Raw genomic sequence first — 23,983 nt, forward strand, 5'->3', positions numbered from 1 at the left:
GCTTAGCTTGCTTACTATCGATACCCGCTCGTTTCGATATCAGTCAAGAAGTCATAGTCAGAGGTACCGTCTTATGAAGCGGTTTGTAGATATAATGCATCAATTGCCTCTGCTTTATGGCGTCTTCACTATGTTGAGTAGCGTTCAAGAGGATTGAAGCCACATTGATAGACAGGTGAATTGACCCTGAATCGACAAAGTGGAGGACGTCCAAGTTGGCAGATGTATTTTATGCGAGTTGTAATCGATAAAACGAATGAGCTATCCATTGCATTGACCTTTTTGTGTGTGATATCTTGTATACTGACTTATTGAAAAACTTTGCAAGATTCTCAGAGCGACAAGAAGATTATCCAACATGCGATTTGCGGGTATGTGATCTAGATTCTTTGTAAAGACAACGGATCTAACATTTTCGGTCAATGTAGATATCGCAGTAAACCTAGCAGATCCTATGTTTACAGGATCGTACCATGGTAGACAAAAACATGCATCTGATCTTCCTCAAGTGATAAGTAGGGCTAGAGAAAAAGGCGTAGAAAGGATATTGATAACTGGAACAAGTTTAAAAGATAGTAAAGATGCCTTGAAATTAGCTAAAGAATATGGTTAGTAAGAACTTATGCGTGATGCTTAGGGTTCCGTTTCAATCCAGCTCAATTGTGTGATCATCAGGCTAATGATTTCATTTGATCTTTCTACGTGATCAGACCTGCATTGTACAGCGGGATGTCATCCAACTTCAACATCAGAAATACCGAAACATCCAAAAGGTTTTGAAGGATATTTGGATGATTTAAGGGAATTTATTAAAGAAGATAGAGGTGAAAATGGTTCAAAGAGGATAATATCGATTGGTGAGATTGGTTTAGGTGAGTCCTTCCAAAACACACCAGTTCAGCAGGTAGGGGGGATGTTTAGCCTCACAAGCGAATATGATTTTAATCGGATTAGGCGTTTTTAAGATCATCCTTGTCATAAACTTGCATCGATGTTAGGGGCATTTGTAGAGGATTTCTAAATTCCAAGATTACCCATCTACTATTTTTCTGACTACGAATTTTATATGTATAGATTACGATAGACTACATCATTCATCAAAAGAAACTCAACTAAAACACTTACCTGAATTACTTAAATTATCAAATGAATTCAAATTACCATTATTTTTACATTCTAGAACATCTGAATCGCATAATGATTTAGTCAAAATACTAAAAAATGTAAATTGGGATTCAAGTTGGGGTGGTGGTGGTGGTGTAGTACATTCTTTCACAGGTACTGAAAATGAAATGAAAGAATTAGTAAGTTGAATAAAGCTTTTCATCATGAATTAAGTCAGTTAAATCATAAGGTAGAAGATAGATGGATCTCTGATTAATGTAAAAATCACTTTTATCTTTTAATAGGTCGATATGGGTTTATATATAGGTATAAATGGATGCTCATTAAAAACTGAAGAAAACATCAATGTTGTGAAACAAATTCCTTTAGATAAATTGTTGTTGGAAACTGGTAAATCCACAGTTTTTCTTATATGGCAAATGTCAGACCATTCACTGGAACTCAAGCTGATATAACAATCTGGACTTTTTTTCTCGCCTTCTTAGACGCACCATGGTGTTCAATAACGACATCACACGCATCACATAAATACCTTCCTCCAACTGATTCAGAACTTTTCATTAAGAGAGTTAATAAAGCTGAAAAATTCCAACAAGGTTTAGGTGTAAAAGGTAGACAAGAACCTGCTGATGTGAGTTGAAGTTTAACGAGTCCTACGGATATGAAGAAATGGAAGAGAGATGAAGCTGATTATCTCTCCATGATTACATTACGATAGATCGCAATTATAGCATATATAGTCTCATCAATAAAAGGTATTAAAATTGAAGAATTATCTGAAATTGTTTGGCAAAATACACTAAAATTATTTTATCCTTCTGAAGTCAAGGCATAGATAGAACTAAGACTCTCCGTAATGACAGAAACCATCATCAGTTTCAGATATACAACGAGTCGATCAAAAAACATATGCATTCATTCACATGTACCTGATGCTATGTGCAGGTGAACATATGCTTTCGCTGGTACGCAAAAGTCGCATGTATTGCAATATGGATTAATGCATTGCTTCTACATTTACCGTTGGAGTTGGACAATGCTACAAGAATACAAGAATACACGGTGTCACGAGTACAAATTATACTTCATTTCTCATCATCGACATATAGCTTAGCTATTCTCTCTTTTGTGAATTGATTACTTTTGGAACTTGATATACGCATTTATTATCAAGACTTTCTTATTTAGCTTGACCTAACATCAAATCCCTTGGATGTTGTTCAGTATTAGCAGAAACTATTCCACCTCTTCTACCTCTTGGAGCATCTTCTAAAACAAAACTAGCCATTGAATTTAAACTCATACTATTTTTAACTATCAATTCTTCTTCTTTTTCTTCTTCTTCCTTTCCCTCTTCTTGAGGATTTTGTGGTTCAACCAAATTGTTTAGATTAGAACTTGTTGATTGTGATCCTGGAACAGGTTTACGTTTTATACTTCTTGGGCTTTGTGGATTTGGACTAGGATTTGGATTTGGACTTGCAGGTTGTTGTTGGATAGTTGGTAAATTTGGATTTTGTGATATGGGGATCGAAGAAGAAGGTAATCTACCATGACCTAAGCCAATCTGTTGTTGTTGTTGCAGCGAATTTACAGAATTTGCTGAATCAGGCATACTCATATTTATGTTTGGATTTGGATTTGCAGCTGAATCAAATGAATCTTTATGTATAAAAGTTGATGTTATGGGTTCACTAATTTTTATACTTCCTGATCCATCAATTGAAGGGTTTCTCTTTGACCCTTTAGCAATTGTATTATTAGATGTCTTGTCTTTATCATTTTTATCTGAATGATTTCTGAATCCCCAAATTCTTGAAGTAAATTTACTTTTTCCATTGCCGCTACCATTCGAGGTAATGTGAGACTGACTCGGTTGTTCTGGACTACTAGCTTGTTGTTGTTGTTGAACAGATAATGGTGGACCGAATTCTGAATTTGCTGAATTTGGTATAGGACTTGAAACACTTCTTATACCTGCACCGTTATTATTATTATTATTATTGATAAAACCACTTTGACCACCGAATTTCATTTCGTTTTCACTTGGTAAACCACTTTTGAACAAACCTATAGTTTCTTTTTGTTTTGGTAAAGGTGGTGAGGGTAAATTGGTATTATCTAAATTATCATTGACAGAATTATGATGTTTAAACATTTGACCTAAATTTTTAGCTGACATTTGATTTCTTAATCCTTTTAAACTTATACTACCTGATCGGCTTCTTTTTCTCTCTTCCGGTGATGTCATTATTCCAACTACTCCATTATTACTAGGACTATTGATGGAATCGCTGTTGGGTGGTGGTGAACGATGTAGGAAATCAACTAATTCAGGTGAAAGTGTATGTGATAAATTAGGTTGATTTTCTAATTTCGGTGAAGGTGGTCTGGCAGGTCTACGTGGTATCCAATCTGATGATTTTGCTGTAACATTGCTGTTAGTGGCACTTGATTCTTGTTCATCTTTCATACGTTGTAGAGTTTCTGAAGAGATTGGAATTGATGCAGGTGATGAAACGTTCCTTTGTTGTTGAGGTTTAGCTTGAGAGGGTAGATGAGATGATTGACTTGAGAAACTAGGTCTGGAGAAATACTCGTTGATTGTAGGTGATCCTGGAGAACCATGTTTCACGGCTGGCCAAGCAGGTCTAGGAGGTTGGAATTGGTCTTCATCCTTTACTGCGTTATCCTCCAGTTCAGGTTGTGTTTTAGTTTCAAGATGTATGTTAGATCCAAAAGTACCATTTGATCTAGCAGAATGAGGTTGAGATTTATCACTTTCCTCTTCTTCTGGAGCATGACCACCATCGAATTCATCTGGGTTTGGGGAAGTGAAACCTCCTGCTAAAGGTGAAGAAGTAGGAGCGGTCTTTGAATTGGATCTTCTAGGTACAGCAGGTAAAGTTAAATTTGCAACTTTTGCTGCCATTCTAGGTGTCAATAATCTTGGTGAAGTCAGACGTATCTCACGTGGAGAGAGTTGTCGCATCACTACGTTACATGGATGATTGTTAGCCAAGGGTACGACCATGACGATTGCTCAGTATAGGTGCCAAGTTGAGGAGGGTGCACACTTACTCTTTTCAAGATCATCGAGTTGTTCCGCCATAACCAAACCACTACCTCTTTTATCCAAGATCTCCTGTACTTGTAATCTGGTAGTTTGATCCAACTCGATCTTCTCGTCCGGAGCTAAGTTGATGGGACTAGCAAGTAAGTCATCTATTCTCTTATCATCAGCTTTTAACATGTCTCCATGCGAATCTCCATTTATAGCATGCTCCCCTTCTTCAGTGTTGCTTGAAATCAATGTGACATCTTGTTGACTATCTACTTCTACATGTGTCTCTTCAGAATCATGTTCGTCATGTTTGACGACATCATCAACATCTAGATCTTTTATGAATCTAGGTCTTTCATCTGAAACTTTATTTACCAAAGATAATTCTTTCATACCATTTTCCGACGTTAATGAACGTTTATGTTTATTCTGACTATGTGGTTGGGTTGCATTTCTACTTCTACTTCTTGAGGATGATCTAAAATTTTCAAACCATATAGCCTCGTCTGTATCTATATCAAATTCTATTGTACCCACAATAGGATTTATAGCTGGATTTGAAGATGATGAGGATACCGAAAAATTTGTGACCGTTATGGTTGATAAAGAAGCTGATGCTGGCGTCGGAGGTAATATATTTGATGCAGAAGAAGATGAAGTTGATAGATTTGACGAATGTGAATGTGTCAATTCAGGTGGTTCAGTTGATTTTGATCTTCTCATCAAATGTTTATGCTGATATAATGTCGTAGGTTGTGATGTTGATGTTTTCATACGTATCATCGATGATGGACTAGGTGGTAACTCTGACATTGGATCATTATTATCATATAACCCATTCTTGATTGGGGTTTGAGATGGTGTCGATGATCTGGAATCCCCATATACAGTTGTTCCCGCTCTTCCTGAAGCCAATTGTATTAGATGAGACGAAAATAGCGTCGACCAAGTTGATGATGATATCAGTGGTCCTGAAGGTTCGTCTATATCTGAAGATGTATAACTTGATTCAGCTGAAGAACTTGACCCCTCTTCTTCTACTAATCCTCTTGAAGGTTTTTTAGATCGTCCAGGTAAAACAAGATAAATAGATATACCAATTGTTGAAGGTAAACCATATTCTCTAGCTATACAAACTAACATTGAACCTAAAGTAGGTTGTAGAGGTAACAATCTACCTCTTCTCCACTTTTTATCCCTACGTCTTATTTCTTCAGGAGATTTAGAAGTAGACGATTGAGGTGGTAATAAGCATAAAGGCGGTATGACAGAAAGCAGAAATGGTGTTGATCTTGTTGGAGGTTGTTTAGATAATGGTGTGGGTGATAATCCACCTTTTGTTTTGTTGAGAGGTATGGTAGGGAAATTTAGAGATGGTGAAGCTGGACTTATGGGTCTTCTTGAATTAGGTGAATTTATTGTATCTGAATTTGGTAGTGATTGAGGTAGATTAGGTATTATGATACCGAAAGATTGAGCTATTCTACCTAATTGGTTAGGTGGTAAAGGCTTTTTAGGTGGTCCATAATTTCTTTCAATCTGTTTTTTACCTTCTTCCTCTTTTTCTTCATCATCATTTTGATCAGACTGTATACGTAGTTCAAAATTATCAAAAGCTTTTTCTTTTCCCTTTATTGAAGATTTTCTTGGTTTTCTATCATCTGGTGATAGAGATATAGTTTTACTACTACTTGCTTGTCTAGATGGATAATATGAAGTAGATGAATCATCAAAACGTTCTGTTGATGGTGTAGATAAAGGTGAAGGTCTAGCTATAGGTCTTGCAGGCCATGCTAATTCAGGTGAAGTTATTGTCGGTGCTGTGGAACCGTTATAAATAGCAGGCATCTTGTTTGTACTATGTTTGTGTTGATAATCTTGTTTGACGATATATCATTGAAATGGATTGATGATATATTGGAGGCTATATTACGATATTCTATGAAAAGCAAAAGATGCCAGATGTAAGCGAAAATATCGAGATTTTTTGCAAAAACGCATCGGTTTATCCGTTACTGGAACAGCTTGGACTTGAAGGTTGTCCAGTCAAACCGAAGGATAGTGGGGTCGACGGCACGCACAGAGGTGTATCCTCCTATGAACTAATTCTACGCTATTATAGCTGTAACAAAGGATCCTAACGAACTACGAGTAACTAATATTGCGCATCAAATGTGTATAGTGTCGTGAAAGCGCTATGTCTGATGTTGCTATTGTGATATTAATGTTGATCAAAGGGCTATCGTAATTGATCATGGAATGTTGTTGTTATTGTTGTTGTTGTTGTTATTATTGTTGATCAAACAGTAGCCTTAGACAGCTAAGGTTAAGGGTGAATGACTATTATTATTATTATTATTGTTGGTTTCAAGCTACGAGTAACAGAAAAAACGCGTCTAAAAATGGTGTCTGCGTTTGTGCGCGTCTGTGCGTTTCCGTCACTAATTACTGATTGCACGTGGCAGGTGTATGAGGGGATATAGAACGAGCAATGTTATAAATATGTTGATCTCCTTTTCTTGAAAGATAGTATAGACGCTAGAATGGATGATCATCACAAGGTTTCTGATAACGAGAAAATGATAACTCGACCGAATAGTAGCCTTAAGTAAGCTAAACTGTACATGCATGTTTTTCGTTGTTTGTTATTCCATGATCTATGCTGTACCGAAAAATGTATCATTATTAAAAATGTATATAACTCTATCTACAGGTTAAATAACGATGGAAAAAATACCCTTGATATGAAACCGCCACCCGGATTAAAGGCACCCGATATTTTGTAAACACTACAAAAACACGTTTGGCTTGTTACACGTCTACTCTTGTTGTCATTTTGATCAGCTTATTCTTCTTCTGTTCTGGTGTCACACCTCAATCATCAGAGTCATTGCGGATATTCCCATAGAGGCAGCTTTACAACTACGAATCGTCTGGCCAGTCCAAAGCGAGGACCGAAGATAACGATAAATTTGACGATAATATTTATGAAATTTGAAAACACAGGAAGAAATAGAGGAAAGTGCTGATAACTAGAACAATACGAAATCATGTTATCGCAACTGGGACATTTACCAAGATTTGTTAGATTAACATTAATTATAACTATCTTAATCATAATACCAACATTATACTTATTATATCCTACACCTGAAAGATTACCTTCAAAAGGTGAATATCAATCTGGTGGAATTGATTCTGATCATTGGAGAAAACCAATTCAACCTGATTACTTGAGGGAAGAAGTTCGAGAATATGATGATGATGATTTTGATGGTCTCAATAAAATAAAACAGTGGAATGTTGGTGGAATAAGTGAAAAAACTATAAATGGGGGTGTTATAATGCCTAAATTAGGTAATGAAACTGCAAAGTGAGTTTTCATTATTGTATATATATATATAGGTTGAGTTCGCTGGCTGATGGTATTGCTTCCTTATGATTTGATAGAGCCGAATTAGGTAGATCAGCTTGGAAAGTTTTACATCTTATGACTTTGAGATATCCTGATGTGAGTGATTCATCTTATACTTCCTTCTAGCTGTCTATATGTCAACTCAGAACATCAAGAGTGGTCAGCGATATAAACACTCTGCTTGTCCACAAGCAGAACCACCTATCCACCTCTTCGAGGAGTTCCGATGAACTAATACTTCCTTTAAACAACTAATTCTAGGAACCTACTGAGGACGATAGACAAGCATTAAAATCATACTTCCATTTATTTTCAAGATTATATCCATGTGGTGAATGTGCAACTGAATTTCAACAATTATTGAAGCAGTATCCACCTCAGGTAAGCTTATCTATAATATCACTTCGAGATTGAACATAACAATCAAGAGACATTATATGAATTGATCTGACTTATGTTTTTTTTACCTCTGTAATAGACTTCATCAAGAAAATCAGCAAGTTTATGGTTATGTCATGTACATAATTTAGTTAATGAAAGATTGGGTAAACCTGAATTTGATTGTTTAACTTTAGATGAAACTTATGATTGTGGATGTGGTGATGATCAATCTACTACTACGACTACACAAGCAGAATCAACAACAGAATCAGAAGAAACTGGTTATACTCACGTAAAGGTTAATACAGAGGAAGATGAAAGGGATCTCAAAGATGAATTGGTTCTAGGTCATGGTGGTGGTGAAGTACACGTTAAGAGTAAACAGAAACCAAAAGTGATTGAACCAGAGTTGAGTTCCGATACTCTCAAAGAAGGATACTCCAAGGAAGAGACTTATACATCTGGCAATGAGGTTGATTCAGACTTGGACAAAGCGCAGAATCACAGAAAATTAGATAATTCTCAACCATATAATCAATTGAATGAAGTGAACGAAGAAGAAAACTTGGAAAATCAATTCGAAAATGACCAGTCTAAATATGAACAAGAACATGATAATTATGAAGATAAAAAGGAGAAACAAGGTAAATCAAATGACTTGAATAGACATGATGGATCAAGAATCAAAGTTGATGATGAAGATAATGATCAATTAGAATGGGATGAATGATAATGATAATTATCGAAATCACTGATTTTAGAGAATGCTCGCCCGTCGTTATTGCGGTTGTTAAACCAAGAGCGCTTAGTTGTAAATAGATTATATCACCACATATCATATTTTTCATGGTTTCTTTTTGTTGTATGCATGTACATAGAAGTTGAATGAGTGAAAATACAAATAAAATCCCCTCTTGTTGATCAGATGACCAATTCAATCGCTAATATTCGTCTAAATAGTCTACCTCATTATACATTAAAAGTAAATGCTGAAATTGAAAGAGTGACCAAGTCATCTCCTTGTACAATCTACCATATATATCATTCTATTCCCTGAGACTGGATTTAGAAACTCTAAAATCAACATCTAGCATGTTCTCTATATATGTATATGTATATACTGAATCTAAGCTTCAATAGAAGGGATTCTAGTTGCATCTTGAACTAATTCTTGTGAATTGATAGTTTTACCAGTTTTAGCTATTTTTGATGTAACTTCATCAAACGGTGGTAAAGATGGACCCCAAACCAATACTGTTTGAGTAGGTAAAGAAATATGATAGGCGTTTGCTATTGATCATAATGAATTGAATGTCAAAGAGAATAAGCGTTTGTCGAGAGAGAGAGATATAAAAACGGATCCAAAGTTGATTAGGTGAAAGGTGTTATGTATGAGGAAGTATTGTTTGGCATGTAAAGCTTAGTACATATTTTATTCATGAACCCGGAAATTATAGTTTGATGATGATTGGATGAATGGATGAATGGATGAATGGATGAATGACAGATTACAAAACTTACGAGCTTGGATATTTTTTCCTAATACTCTATTAATAGCACCTGAACAACCTGTACAAGTCATTTTGACATTATATTGATAAGCTGGTGCAGTAGGCGTTGAACCTGGGACTGAATTTATGATGTTGAGGTTTGCTGGCTATATATCGAATAGCGATCGAAAGTAGAAAAACGGAAAGGTTAGCATTATGCCACTTGAGATACAAGTTTATACGTATATCTTCTGCCATATCATGAGCCATCAATTGGTAACAATAGGAAATTCAAATGAAGGTATTAGAAGATTCTACTTACAGCTGCCATTTTGTTTGAATTTGTTGATATTTTGTTATCTGATAAGGAATGGATAAAGGTGTTATATTGAATTTGTAAAAATGCCTTTTGAATGTTCTAATTCTGAGTATGAGAGTACAAGATAACAAAGAAGGTGTGTGAAACTACGAGTTGTGCTCATATATATATATATCGATAGATAGATAGATTGAAATGGATTCAAGCTTGCTTATTCACCAACAACTACGATATCTTAGTCGCGTTGTCAAGGTTACCACCATAATCTTACCCAAGCAACAATAACAATTCAAACAGTTGTAGTAGAAGCGATGATGTGATCCAAGTGGTGAGGTGGCAAAAACACCGCATGAAATGAGCCATTTTAGCCGGATACGGTAATCTTAAGATTATTGTATATTTCGTATATTGAATCTAGTTCACGCAGATATAACAAAGGTCCATTCACACCTCGAAGTCCTTTATGCGTGACAATCATCAGCGAGCCATCAGAGGATGAAGAGGAATGCAACACCATAGATGACAATATGGTGGGATCGCTACCCTTGTCCTGCCCAATCGCGACCGCAGATATATATGATGATAATTAGGTATACATAGAGTCATTACAACATAATATGGAATCAACTTTGTTCTGCAAAGATTTGATTATTTATAACTACGGATCTCACCATTTAAGTTCATCTTCAAAACACCCTCATCGAGATTCTTCCCAATTCTGATTTCAGTTTTAGCGTTTTTCATCAACCATCCAAACATCATCTAACTTTTCACCATTTAACAATTTTTCCAATAATTTTTCTTCTTCCGTTTCGATTTTTAATTTATTTTGATATTGTTTTTGTCTATTTTCATTCCGCCACTTAAATTCTGAGTTTGAATCTTTTTGAATAATATCATTTATTGAACCACCAATTAATTTAATTCTTATAATATCTGGAATTTCTAAATTTGAAGATTTTAAATCTAAACATAATGATTTTAATTCACCTCTAAAACCTCTAAAAATTTGTTTATCTTCATTCAATTTCCATCGAAATCTACATGCTTTAATTAATGATTGATAATATTCTTTATTAAATTCATTTAATGAAAATGATTTTTTAGCTAAATGATGTGTAACCAAACTCATATATCCAGCTGCAACTGATCGTGGTAAATTAATATATTCTTTAGGTAAAGACCATCCTAAAGGTAATTCTTTCTCGTTTGATCTACCTTGTTTGAAATGTTTAGTTTCATTTCCCCATACTTCAATCATTATTCTATATCCTTCTAAAGGGAATTTCAGAGCTGAAGGTATATATGTTGAGTTGTCCTTACCTTTAAGATAGTCATCGATCTTTACCCTCTCCCTGTATAAAGCTAGATTGAAAACTCTTTGAGCTAGACCTGTAGAACCTGATTTTTGTAATCCTCTTAATAACGCGAGATAAACTTGAGGTGATAACAGTTGTGATCTAGGCCTGCCACTTAAACCAGGCTCCAGACCTTTATTTTCTAGCATATTTTCCACTTCTTCGTTAGTCATCTTTTTCGAAAATTCCAAGTATGGTTCCAGAGTATATACCAAACCTTCCAATCTACCAAATTGACTTGTAACGGTTAAATGTTTGATCAGATTGATCAGTGACTGTTCATTAGGTAAAGGTGATATACCAAGTTCAAACTCAGTTTTCACAGTATGCAATAACTCTTCTTCCTGTCTTTTATATTCTGCTGATTGTTGCAACTCGACTCGCTTTGCTGAGGAGAAATACCTTGAATCGGGGACTCGAGATGTCGCATGCGAAGGTCGGGTATGCTGTTGTTCACCGAATATTGACGTATCGGCTTTGGAAGCGATTGCGTTGAGGGATAATGCTGATGAACCTTTGAGAATACTGTTAAAGGCTGAAGGATTCGCGCCACCCATATTGAATACCTTTTTCATATAGTCTAATAACCTTGTGAGAAGGAAAGGTCGACGGAGAGACTGGAAAGCGTATTGAAGAAGGATAGTTGACGATTTGAGTGACAGAGGTGGTAGCATGTAAGTGTTTACTGTGGAAGGCAATGCTGCAACTTGTTCACCATCCAAATCACCTTGTGAATTATGATCATGATTCTCCGCGATGAGCTGCATAGAATGGGATGATATTGGAGGAGCGAAAAGAAGAGACATTAGGGTAACGTGGATTTGGGTGAATGATGTGTATGCCCATTCGTCTTTTAGAGGGATTTCGGTGATATTTTCAGGATAAACAGGTGGTTTACTTGATGTAGATTTGAAAGCAGCTAATAATCTACCTAAGCCGATGATTGGCAATGTACGTGACAAGACTGTGTTAGCTAAAATAGCTAAAGCTCTCATTGAACTTGAAAATTCTCTTGGTGAACATTGATTTGGATTTAATTTTAATGAATTGATAATTGTATTCAATAACATGGTTTTAGGTTGAGGTACTAATGAAGGTGGTGAAGTTGCTATAGGTAAAGGAAAATTTTTCATTTTTTCACCTAAAGATAGATGTTTTGGATGCCATAAATCTAATCTATCATGTGGACTCAAAATTTCACCAGGTAATCTCCATGTTCTAACTCCAGTCCACCAATGTCCTAATAATTTTGATAATAATTGTTTTTTTCCCAAACCATCTCTTGGTGGTCCTCCACCTGGATGAAAATCATCAGGATTAGCTCCATGTGCAACTCGTCCTTCAGTTACCCATTCTTCAACTAATCCAACGTAAATTTTAGCAGCTAAATCGAATAAATGTTCATCTACACATTGTTTGATCACCAAAGCGTATAAAACATATGGTCTTTGATATCTGACATCTTGAAGTGAATCCATAATATGAAGAAGAATAGCTAGATCTCGACTTGGTGGAAGTGTCATTTGTTCTTCGATGGTAGGTGTGAGATTGGGAGGTATAGGAGTTTTGTTATGAGATCCTGCTTTTAGCATATTAAATATCGATCTATCTTTAAATAGACTTGTGAGGGTCCGAATAGCGAGAAGGTTTCTTCTTTTATTTCTTGAAGATGCAGATAGAACATCACTAACGATAGCTGCAGCTAAATTGCCCCTCTTCTTCCTGATCAAATGATGGAGTATTGTATGTAATTCTAGACGAGAGATGGAACCGAGATCTTGAGTATAGGTAATATTCTTAGGTGAGGTCCATATATGGGGTTGGTTGAATATCGTCTTAAGGAATACCTGGGGTTGAGCATATGATCCCGGTGGTAACTTGCCCAATACATCGCGAAGGGAACGGGCTGTTACTAGTGGAGAGGAATTGTGAGACTGTATAGGGTTTCGCGAACTATATACTGAATTTCGTCGAGGTTGATAAGGGATACGCGAAGGTCCTGCACCATATTCTAGTCCGTATGGTGCATGATGTTCATCTTCCAATTCTCTGGTCTGAGCGAGAGCAGCTGAAGAAGAAAGTCTAAATGATGTGGTTGATATTGGAGGTCGGAGTAAAGTTGGTTGCAACTTTGCTCGAATGCGCCGAAGCATGCTGGATGAGTGTTAGCATTGAAGAATGAGTGATAGGTTGTGAAACTTGCTCACCTGGAGATTTGGCTATGTGTACATAGGATGAGTAGATGTATCAGCTATCATTACAATGTTATTATATTCATCTATAACACGAAAATAAAAGTCGAAATCAAAAATATCAGAATTGCACAAGCTGGTGCTGCAGTCCATTCCGGCAAAATAAAATACGATCCAATCCGAATACATACATACTACTGTTAAATTATCAGGTACACTACATCCACGTGGCATCTGGTCAGGCTGAAATTTAAGTTTAAGATGTGTTTTGCCACCTCAAGCTTATGAGTCGGAAATGAAGCTAAAACGGTTTAAAGGAAGGGGTTTTATCCGATGACATGATTGTTGATTGTGTGTGTCACTTATTTATCTGCTTATAGATTCTCTCTTTTGTTCAATCTGACAAGTTGATCACCTTTAAACTACATATATATACTCATTAATGATACATCAAAGTCACCTGTCCATACTACTCAACATCAAACACGGATTAGTTCAATCAATTAGTGAATTTAACAACCAATTAACGCTTTAATCAACATATAACGCTTTATTAGATATTCAGACTATCATCACACATTGCTCTTAGACACGTTTTGATTGTCTTTGTTTTTAGAATATTAGAATACAATACACGACGCTCTTTCGACTCTTGCAACAATAAACTCCCTGCTTATTACCTCACTAATCATACAGCAACGTTGAGTGAATTTGCATTCTAGGGCTTGTCAATAATATATTTATTAGGCTGTCAGTTTGATCTGAGTACGTTTCATCATCTCTGCTTTATGCCTGGCATTGCCTTGTTCATAACATATCTATTACACGTCACCCTTTCTATATATCTTCACTTTCGTACATTTCTCTACACCACTCATTCTAACCACGATATACTGTTTACAGAATGTCAGCAAGAACAACTACACGTAACCGAACATCAACACACCCTACATCAATACCTACACCACCTTTACAACGTACATCATCTAGACCTGGATCATCAAGACCTAACACACCTTCATCTATAACAGCGTCTCGTGGTGATATACCATTCTCACGTAAATCTTCTTATACTCAATCTCCCACTCCAAAGCATAATCACCAATTACCTATGTCACAACAACCATCAACCCCTACACCTAGAAAACCACGTCGCCCTAGAAAAGGTAATAAACCTTCTCAGCAGAGAAATGACAATGCTACTATTAGCAGTGAACCTGAATTAGGAGAACAAGAACAAGAACCTTCGTCAGAAGATGAAGAAATGCTTTTCGATTTATTAGGTGTAACTTCGCCGGCCAAACCTTCACCCAAACGAGGGGTCCTCAATTTATCAAAAGATGATATGGACATAGCATTAGGGAAAAAGCCAAAACCTCGCAAAGGAAACAACGAGTGCATCAACAACGACCAAGGAGAAATAAGCAAATCAGCGAGGAATCAAGGTTCACCTCTACCGAATAAGCAAGGGGAAAAGGCTACAACGCAAAGGAGGTCAGATAATATAGATGAGAAAGGCGTTAATTCTGAAGGTGATATACCTAGAGAGATGAAAGGGAAAAGAGGAAAGAAAGGTTACAAACCACCTGCTCAGGCGGATGGAGAACTTGACTCAGCTCATTTGGAACTAGGTAAAGATGTTCAACTACCTGTCAAAGCCAAATCTTCCGCGATTAGCGCTTCAAGACCGAAAAACTTACATAAAAGCCAACTTCCCGGACAAGCTCAAAATCCTCTCGCCGAGCCTATTTCTAGTTCATCCTTCGATACATCATCACTCAGTAAATCTCTACCTTCTCGCGGTCTTACTCAATCTCAACCTGCTATAGCTAACGTTAAGAAGAATGGTAAGAAGAATACTGGTAGTGAGGATGAAAGTGCTGTTTGGGAAATGCCTTCTGTAGCTGGTGGACAGGAATTGACTGTAAGTTATTACACGAATAAAGTAAGGATTGGTAATCTAAACAACAATATGGTCATAGTGGCAACAAAAATTACAAGCTTCTGGACCACCTACAAATTCAGCCGAATCGTCGCCTAGGAAAAGTAATAAATCCACACCATCAGATAAGAAGAAATCTAATCGATGTGCACCATTCCAACAACAAGCTAGTATTCCGGCTGTATCTTCACCACTTAATCCAAGACCTCAACATAACAGACGTGCTTCAGCTGATGGTCCACCTTCAAATGGTAATTTGAACGGTAACAATAGAACGATATCAGCATTTGATTCTTACATTCCATTCCACACTGGATATAATGTACATAGAGCTCCTCAAACACCTGCAAAAGGTGTAGCAAGTTTCAATGGAAATAATCTATCAAAATCAACTAGTGGAAATGGTAATATCAATTTACCTATTGTAGGTTCAGGTGAATTTCCAAGATTACGTGATAGAGATCAATCGCAATCTCAATCTTTCTCATCAAGTAATGGAAATGGGAATAATGATTTGGAATATCAAAGAAAATCTAGTCTTAGCGCATCAACAGGTTTATCAACGAAGTATGCTGGTCCAACTTTTCATAATTCACCTAATGCTGCAAGTTTATCTAAACCGGATTTGGAGGATTTTTAAATTGTCTCGAACAATTCGCATACGCATATTGCTAGATAGTAACAATCGCCATTTCAATACATCCGTTAAATGTCTACATTCCATTCTTGAACAACACAATCACCTTTTTGGAAACGCTTATTACAAATAGCACAATCATTCAACAACGTCGTCTTACATTCTTGTACTATCACTTTTAGTTGTATTTCTCATGATCATGCTCGAAGCAAACAAGGTTCATCTACGAACAATTCACTGCACTTCATCAAACTCAAATCGAAAATCAAATCAAATCTTCATCACCAATATTTACGTTTTGGTGAAACCCTTTTCGTCTGTATTACTGTAATTTAATTTCATTAACCTCCTTTGCAGTGGTTATATCATTCGAGTTTAATCTACTTTTTATTTGATTGATCGAATTGATTATCTAATATGAACTCCTACTTAACCCTATTACACTATATTCACCATCAATTCTTTTCCTGTTTATTTATCCTTTTATCCTGATCTTTGCCGTCATCCAAAGAACCACCAATAAAGCTGAAATGGGGGGATAAATTCGATTAATGTAATGTGGGGAGCGCGGATAGCTGAGTGTTCGCGAAAGTTTGGGAGGGAGGTATATGGCGGAGAGAAGAAGTAGTAGGTGAACGCAGGCGAGTAATAGTAATCTACGAGCTGTTCAACCAGTTTGCAGAACGGTGTGGATGATTCCATAGCACATATGTAACTATGTAATATGGCCAGTATCGCGACGTTGCATTATATTTGCTGCATGATAAATACATGTTTCTTCGATTTGTTACCAGTTTTGAAAAAATTGAGATTAATCATGAATTTCTAGAATCCATTTCAACTAAATTGGAACCTATTCTACCTCTACTTTGTCTAATAGAACTTCTTCTACTTGAATCCAAACTATTTAAAGCTATATTATCTCTTGATCTAAATGTTGAACTTTTATCTTTGATTAAAGGTTTCAAATATTTATCGCTGACATAGAATAACAAACATATCAAAGAAGAACCAAATAAACTTGTAGCTACTAAAGCTATTAATTGAGGTGATCCTGCTGATCCCCATCTTTCAAATTTAGTTAATTGTGAAGGTGATTTATACAATAATGATCCTATTGTTGGACCTAAAATCGCTCCTATACCTCGAGCGACTGATAATCCTATATTTTGAAAAAATGACGATGAAAAATGGTTTTTTATCAGTATCATATAAATATTTCCTATACCGTTGTCTGTTATACACAGAAGAACCTACCTGACCATAATAAACTTTGTTTCTCTTTATCTAAACCTTTATCACCAGCTAATTCATATGAACATTGTGACCACATTGAAGAAAATCCACCTGTAATTAATCCAAATAAAATTGAAAATGGCATTAAAACTTTAATACCCAAGTAATCTTGATTAAATCCCCATAAAAATAATACTAAGACTGAACCTAATCCCGAACTTAGACTCATCGCTAATGTTGGATTCATCTTCTATATTTAGGTAAATATAATCAGCAATCGAATTGTTTTAAGGCAGATTCAATTTTTTTGCAAGTTTATCTGAACTTAAAAACTCAAAATTTAGATTGATTTTGATTTGTACTTACATCCGTTATATGACCCCATAAAATTTGTGAGATTAAACAACACACATTGAAAGCTGCTAATAAACCTGCTCCAGCTGATGGACTTAGAGTATCAGAAAATCTTGGTAGGAATAAAGCGACATTACTATAAAAAACCGGAGGAATGATGAATCAGTTATTTCTCTTTCGGTTTATGAGAGTATTACTCACAAATACCCAAATGATTGTAACAAACTGGACACGAATACACATAAAAATCCCCAACTTGTAAAAGTCTTCCAAAAATTTGGCATTGGCATTCGTTTGATATTTGATTTTGATGATATTGGTACTCTTGGTTTGACAAATGCTACTGCCATAGACTATGAGGCACGATTATCACCACTAGCAGTGAAGATCCCTCTTTTCGCAATACTGCCGATAGACATGAGCTTACAGCTATTACAGCAGTTGAAATAGCAAATATACGTAATGACCATTTATAACCTAATTTACTCAAGAAGACTTCATATAAGAATGGCATGTACTATTCATAATGATCAGTATTGACTCAATCATGTGTTTTGGTTATTTCACTTACGACACCACCAACTCCACCTCCAGAAAAGATCAATCCTGTAGCTATCCCTTTGCGTTTATCAAACCATCTGTGTTACATATATTAGCATAACGGTGGCCTGTTGGATCTCCCTGATGGGATTGAGCATAACTTACTCAGGAATCCACCTTATAATTGGGAAAGCGCATAGAGCAGCTGCCAAACCTATTCAAACCAAGGTCAACCGAAAAAACTCGTTTAGATTCTCACTTGAGAAGTCAAATGACCTACCTGGAAAAACACCTTGGAATACTATGAGTAACTTGATATCGCTGACAAAACTTGCAATTAACATTGATATTGAGAATAAAAATACCCCTGCCCACATTGAAGGAATCATGGATCTTGGGAAATAATTGTATATTTAAAGTAATGGCATTCCTGATGCATCTGAAAAATCGAGGTAAATTAGTTCTTCTTTATCATTGTTTGGGCAAAATTCATTGGGAAATATTCCAACTTGCAAGCGAAGAAAGGTGCTATTGTACCTATCAAAGCTATTTGAGGTTCTGTAGCTGAATCGAATATCTGAATATCATAATCGAAATATAATATCAGCTAAGTTAGTGAGAATGTTTTGTAAGTGATAGATATACTTACAGGTGAAGCAGAGTAATACTTCAAGTAAACACCGGTGGACAACAATGGACCCCATAATAACATTTCTTCAACGAAAGAAGCTATAACATAAAACCAAGCTTCTTTACTATTATCTACATTTGGTAAACTAGGTAATTGTCTTTCTGTGTTTAAGATAACATTGTTCGGGTTTGATATATGTGTTTCTGTATTTGGTATTTCCGATCCATTATTATCCGCAGCGATGTCTTGATCGTCTGCACTATCGTTAAATATCATACTATTTCTTTTTGAAGATTCTTGTGAGATACCCCCGCTGATACCATCCTCTATCTGCCCTTCGAAAAGGTATTGCAAAGGTGCTGGTTGTTCGATTTTGACCATTTTCTTCGCGAAATACACCGTGTACTATCAATCGTTTTTGAAGGCTATGAACAGAAACAAGTATACTGACGACTGAACATTTGTATTTATGTATATATACAAATCCACGTTATTCATACTACTGCACCTCGGTATGATGTGGATAGAGATTTTGTATATTTCTACACCAAGATAATCAGGTCGGCTAATTTCGGCTCCATAATCTATACCGCGGGGGAATCAAGGATAACTTACTTATGGCTGAACGCTGATAGTAATAGAATTAAAGAGTATAGCTATCGGGTTATCCGATGAATTTAAGCGAATATATTCGCATTCTTCTGTCATCTGTCATCATGTTCTTCAGGCATGCAAGCTTAACGTTATAAGATTGCTAACTTCGCAGGCTAAGGTTACATGGTGTGTACTTTCAGCTCAGCGATATGGTCAGACAAATGATGTTGATATCAAGTCTAATGCGAACACGCAGGTAGCTTGAAGACTAACGCTTTAGCCGAACTTTGCTGAATCAGCTTTGTATCTACCGTTCACTGCTAGAGAGTATCGGCTGTATGCAGTTCTTGGGGGGCAGATGATGGTGCCAGCGTACATCTCTGATACGGTATTGGAAACATCATAGGTCCATGAGATACTATACTGTGGCGAAACGATTTAAAGGACGGGATGTTTTGAGATAAGCCGTTATGAGTTGCTCAAGATAGGTGAAGTCCTGCAAATACAAGATTACGAAAGATCGAAGAATTGTTTAAGTATCGGAGTCGTGACAGAAACATGGAACTGTTGGCAAATCTAGGTGAAGCAGGTCTGCTCTTATTGGTCGTTGATCTGCGCCATCTCGAGCGAGTCATCACCTGTGATTCGAAGAATACACATATTAGACTGATGATGCGGACGTACCACAGCTTCTCAAAAGGGTATTAGGTTCTCGACACTAGATATCCGGTGTACATTGGGGATTTCTGTCCAAACAACCAGAGGTGTGAGCTTATCAATATGACCCAACAATCTCTCACTCTGTCACGATCGAATGTATGACCTTTCTCTGCGGTCCTTCCATCCCTCCCGGTCGTATGAAAACTGCCGCAGCTGAATAGTATTCATACTGATTGCATGTTTCAGTAAATACGCATACGTGTACGTATATGTATATGCTTGATGATTTTATATCCACGCGTTTACATCATTGGCAGTCGAACATCGTTGTCGGCTGGAGTGTCGCAATAAAGGAAGTTCGTCGGATAAGTTTCTGATTGAATCTTGTCGATTAGGTGTTATTAGACAGTACAAAAAGAAACAAAAGGGTAGCCGGGTCGCCCTCGAAAGGACTACCCGGACAGATCTAAATATTTAACCTTTGAACCAGCCGAAGCCAGCACAAGGATAGACCGCCCCCTTATGGACCATGGGTCGCCGTGCTATGGGCGGAAGTCTAACCTGCGTCCATCCTTAAGTGAAGGGATGATATACACAAGATAAGGTAAGTATATTTGGCTGGTGGGAAGGATTAATGCATAAAACCGCAATAGCGACTTGGAAATAAGGTGCATAATGTGAATTAGGCTTGAATACATCGATAGGAAGTCGGTAAAAGATGAGGATGTGAAGGATTTCAGGAGGTATGTTAACGCCACCTTCATTTAAGATGTAGGGTCAGTCTCGGAACTTTTTTTCAGGGACGCGCCTCGAATGCAGGTGGAGGTGGAGGCAAATCTGAAACGCGTTCTATCATGTCGAGTTGATAGCGCTTCGAATTATTCATGTCTTGCTACCTGATAGATGCATATCTTTGCGTATATATACCATGAACATTTAGCTTATAGGTCGATGAATGCACTCTCGGAATGGTTTGTACTCTATCAACTCGACATAGAACAACCGAGAAGATTGACGAGAGCGATTGGATCACGTAGACTGAACCGCCACTACTTCCCATCACGATGATGATCTAATTGATAACATGGCTCGTGTGTTTGTTTTATATACTGTATGTTGTCATACGGGCGCCCGTAGATCAGAGTAGATGCTCAAAGGATGTAGTGCCCTTCGCGCTTACATGCATGTGTGAGTACTCCTTCCGATCAAATCGGATATGGCTGAACGCCCTTGATCTTTCATACAGTTTCTACAATGAAGAGAATCGGATAGCTCGGATCCTAATGATGAATCCTCGATAAACTAAATATGAAACAGGGAGCTTTGATAGTCCGTCCGAAATTATTTGTATGTGGACGATTCGTGATCCGAACAACGATAAATGAACTGTTCTCGCCCGGCATCAACGAAATGAGGGTTCACATCTAGTTTGAGTACCTTTTAAATGCCCTTATTGTGTGTCAAACCAATCGCTATGATCATAGACCATCCTTTGTAAGTCGTGTTCCATATGCTTTATCTCTTTGTTATCCTTCCCTCACTGACTCTTGACATGCCTAGTTCTATCTCGCTTCGTTCGAGTTCACCTTTCTTCCTTCTCATTATACAGTATTTATACACTCCTATTTTGCGCTTCTTGTTAATTATCTTTCTCTTTCTATCGCTTTCATCAACAGCAAAATTACACCTGTCCTGCCAACTCACATCACACATTTCTCAATCCCACCTAATCCTTTAACCCAGAACCCTTATACGTAGTATCTAGGTCGAGAGAAGCAGTAGTAAAGGGACTAACTTAAGTTGGAAGTCTATAGTGAGTGTACTAACAGAATGAATCTGCAATATTTCGTCAAAGGTATAGTGTACAGAATTGCTTTAGAAGAGGTAGTCCAGTCCACTTGGACTTTCTACTCCTGCGGTAGGCAATAATTAACAGTTATTAGAATCTTCGGTGTATATATTAGGTACTCGGTAAAAATAAATTAGATACTTAGAAGAAATGATCAATTTGGAACCGGTAACATTTCCCCAAATACACCTCAGCCTATTGTCTACAATGCGCTACAGATCATGCTGAATTTGAGGTTGCCAAACGTAAACCAGTGCTTTGTGCCAATTGTAGATCTGCTTGGGACACCAAGACAATTGCCGCTGCAAACAAGATTTATAATGCAGAGACCGCTAAGGACGACACCAACACGTCCAAACCCGGGGATTCTCTTATGAATCCCATTATCATCGTATGAAGTGTTGAGCTCATTTATGGAATTTATACACCTCCTCATTTCAGATAACACCATCATCAACTCGCACATGGCGGAAGGAAGCCGCACATGCATGAAAAAGCATGCTGTAATCAAAAATCTCAACAAGATTGAGTCTAAAGATATCCAAGAATGTCTTGATTTTTGGGCTTCCACCAATCGAATAGTCGACGATAGCGAACATATGAATCAATTGCATAAGGAGCTAGAGGATTTGAAGTCTTACTGGAAAGACGACGTAATTGAGAATGTGAATTTTTTTCAGCTTAAGATTACAAGATTATCCACAGAAGGATCCCGATGACATCCCACCACGACTTGTACCATCCAGAGGTACGAAACGAAGTCGAGATGTTTCTCCAATTGGTAGGAGATACGATGTTGAACACTAGGAGCATTCGTCCGAATCGCCTGCACTTCAAGGTCGACTGGCAAACATTCAACCACTGCACCCATACCGATCCAAAGCACCCAGAAAACGGATCAGTACACTTTCACCACCTAGGAAACAAAATAAGGCAGCAATTGTTCCAACCGGTATCATCAATACCGGATTGGATTGTTATGCTATTGCGCTGGTCCAAATCTTGTGTCGGGAACCAATATGGATCAATCAACTCTCAAATCTAATGGAATTTCCTGGATCAGCTACAGACGATATCGCCAAGTTATTCTGTCAAATTCTCGAATCGCTTAACAATCCAAAAGCTTCTTCGTTTCCTGCTCTTCGATGCGTAGTTTCATGTCTTGTGTCGGGAACCTATTCATCTGTACGATCTATCATCGATTAGCCACCGAAGCTAGAAACTCTCCATTCGCTATCAACGTAACCGCCAGAACTGAAGATTTTTATAATCGTCCCGCCTTCAGCCCAGCTAGAACATATGGTCTAATCTTTGCCGACGAAGTTGCTGAAGTCCGGAACCCTGAAACGGACATCGCGATCGCCATCCAACGTCTCGTGCAACAGAGTAGAGCTGTTATTGGTGTTACCGCAACACCAATGTTCAACGGTTTTAAGGACTACATCAACATCTGTCGAGTCTTACGACTACCTGCTGTTCTCAGACGGAGTGAGGCCTCCGCCCAACGTCAACCTCTTCAACCCAACCAAGATAACGATCTACTCCTGTTCGATAAGCATAACAAGAGGTACGACTTCACTTCTTGCTCTTAGACCATCCAGAAAGCTATCTGGACTTTCGATAAACAAGTTATCTAACTCATTGGTAATCTTTTCGGAGATGTCTGGGCTGTTATCCTTGGGTTGGCTGGATGACAAGCTTGTAAATTGAGGTCTAATAGCAATTGGATTTTGTCTTGAAGGACCAACAAGCCTAGTTCTATCATCTGAGGGCAATTCAGCAAAAGCTCAGAAGTCGAAACAAAAGCTTCCTCGTCGTCTTCAGTGTAATCTGTTTGAGGTTGGAGACTTGATGCTTCATTACTTGAAGCTGTACTACTTGATGCAGTAGTAGTAGTTGAAGCTTGATTACGTGGACGTTTTGGTGCAGATCTTCAGAACGAAAACGTGAAAGTGGGAACAAGAAGGGTAAAGGTCGACCTAGTTTAGATGACCGAGTCGAGCAAGCTGTAAATCGGGTGTTAAAAACTCAACAAAGATATACAGCTGGTTTAGTTTTTGGTGGTGCCGAAGATCATTTGCAAAAAGAAATAGTGGGATAGCTACTTGAAAGTCCTTAGAGAAAATTGTATAGATGTCATTAGACGGGAAACCCAATTCTGGTGCATCAGAAGAAGTCATTTCTCCTTAGGACCAG

At 37.3% G+C, this 23,983-nt stretch overlaps 9 protein-coding genes across 9 annotated transcripts; 4 read left to right on the top strand and 5 right to left on the bottom strand.

Annotated features, from left to right (window-relative positions):
* Positions 1-358: 358 nt before the first annotated feature.
* On the top strand, positions 359-1,960 carry L201_007995 (uncharacterized protein; the record flags this gene model as incomplete). The annotated part of the gene is made up of 7 exons (XM_066223696.1): positions 359-371; positions 429-608; positions 711-872; positions 1,075-1,304; positions 1,410-1,515; positions 1,611-1,756; positions 1,844-1,960. The coding sequence occupies 7 exons, from the start codon at positions 359-361 to the stop codon at positions 1,958-1,960; spliced, it is 954 nt and encodes a 317-aa protein (XP_066079793.1).
* A 345-nt stretch (positions 1,961-2,305) lies between these two features.
* L201_007996 (uncharacterized protein) lies at positions 2,306-6,037 on the bottom strand (the record flags this gene model as incomplete). The annotated part of the gene is made up of 2 exons (XM_066223697.1): positions 2,306-4,119; positions 4,207-6,037. The coding sequence occupies 2 exons, from the start codon at positions 6,035-6,037 to the stop codon at positions 2,306-2,308; spliced, it is 3,645 nt and encodes a 1,214-aa protein (XP_066079794.1).
* Positions 6,038-7,239: 1,202 nt separating this feature from the next.
* L201_007997 (uncharacterized protein) lies at positions 7,240-8,715 on the top strand (the record flags this gene model as incomplete). Its single annotated transcript, XM_066223698.1, has 4 exons — positions 7,240-7,562; positions 7,640-7,700; positions 7,866-7,985; positions 8,083-8,715. 4 exons carry the CDS (start codon positions 7,240-7,242, stop codon positions 8,713-8,715), a joined length of 1,137 nt encoding a protein of 378 aa, XP_066079795.1.
* A 396-nt stretch (positions 8,716-9,111) lies between these two features.
* L201_007998 (uncharacterized protein) lies at positions 9,112-9,806 on the bottom strand (the record flags this gene model as incomplete). Its single annotated transcript, XM_066223699.1, has 3 exons — positions 9,112-9,275; positions 9,507-9,642; positions 9,798-9,806. 3 exons carry the CDS (start codon positions 9,804-9,806, stop codon positions 9,112-9,114), a joined length of 309 nt encoding a protein of 102 aa, XP_066079796.1.
* Positions 9,807-10,524: 718 nt separating this feature from the next.
* On the bottom strand, positions 10,525-13,305 carry L201_007999 (uncharacterized protein; the record flags this gene model as incomplete). The annotated part of the gene is made up of 1 exon (XM_066223700.1): positions 10,525-13,305. One exon carries the CDS (start codon positions 13,303-13,305, stop codon positions 10,525-10,527), a length of 2,781 nt encoding a protein of 926 aa, XP_066079797.1.
* Positions 13,306-14,248: 943 nt separating this feature from the next.
* Positions 14,249-15,926, top strand: L201_008000 (uncharacterized protein; the record flags this gene model as incomplete). The annotated part of the gene is made up of 2 exons (XM_066223701.1): positions 14,249-15,268; positions 15,327-15,926. 2 exons carry the CDS (start codon positions 14,249-14,251, stop codon positions 15,924-15,926), a joined length of 1,620 nt encoding a protein of 539 aa, XP_066079798.1.
* An 812-nt stretch (positions 15,927-16,738) lies between these two features.
* On the bottom strand, positions 16,739-18,442 carry L201_008001 (uncharacterized protein; the record flags this gene model as incomplete). Its single annotated transcript, XM_066223702.1, has 8 exons — positions 16,739-17,085; positions 17,181-17,409; positions 17,526-17,649; positions 17,715-17,866; positions 17,941-18,030; positions 18,085-18,151; positions 18,219-18,267; positions 18,334-18,442. 8 exons carry the CDS (start codon positions 18,440-18,442, stop codon positions 16,739-16,741), a joined length of 1,167 nt encoding a protein of 388 aa, XP_066079799.1.
* Positions 18,443-18,466: 24 nt separating this feature from the next.
* L201_008002 (uncharacterized protein) lies at positions 18,467-19,065 on the bottom strand (the record flags this gene model as incomplete). Its single annotated transcript, XM_066223703.1, has 3 exons — positions 18,467-18,492; positions 18,567-18,630; positions 18,703-19,065. The coding sequence occupies 3 exons, from the start codon at positions 19,063-19,065 to the stop codon at positions 18,467-18,469; spliced, it is 453 nt and encodes a 150-aa protein (XP_066079800.1).
* A 3,879-nt stretch (positions 19,066-22,944) lies between these two features.
* Positions 22,945-23,888, top strand: L201_008003 (uncharacterized protein; the record flags this gene model as incomplete). The annotated part of the gene is made up of 2 exons (XM_066223704.1): positions 22,945-23,354; positions 23,717-23,888. The coding sequence occupies 2 exons, from the start codon at positions 22,945-22,947 to the stop codon at positions 23,886-23,888; spliced, it is 582 nt and encodes a 193-aa protein (XP_066079801.1).
* Between the last annotated feature and the right edge of the window lie 95 nt (positions 23,889-23,983).

Source organism: Kwoniella dendrophila, chromosome 11 (genome assembly GCF_036810415.1).
Source record: "Kwoniella dendrophila CBS 6074 chromosome 11, complete sequence".
Lineage (NCBI taxonomy): Eukaryota > Fungi > Basidiomycota > Tremellomycetes > Tremellales > Cryptococcaceae > Kwoniella > Kwoniella dendrophila.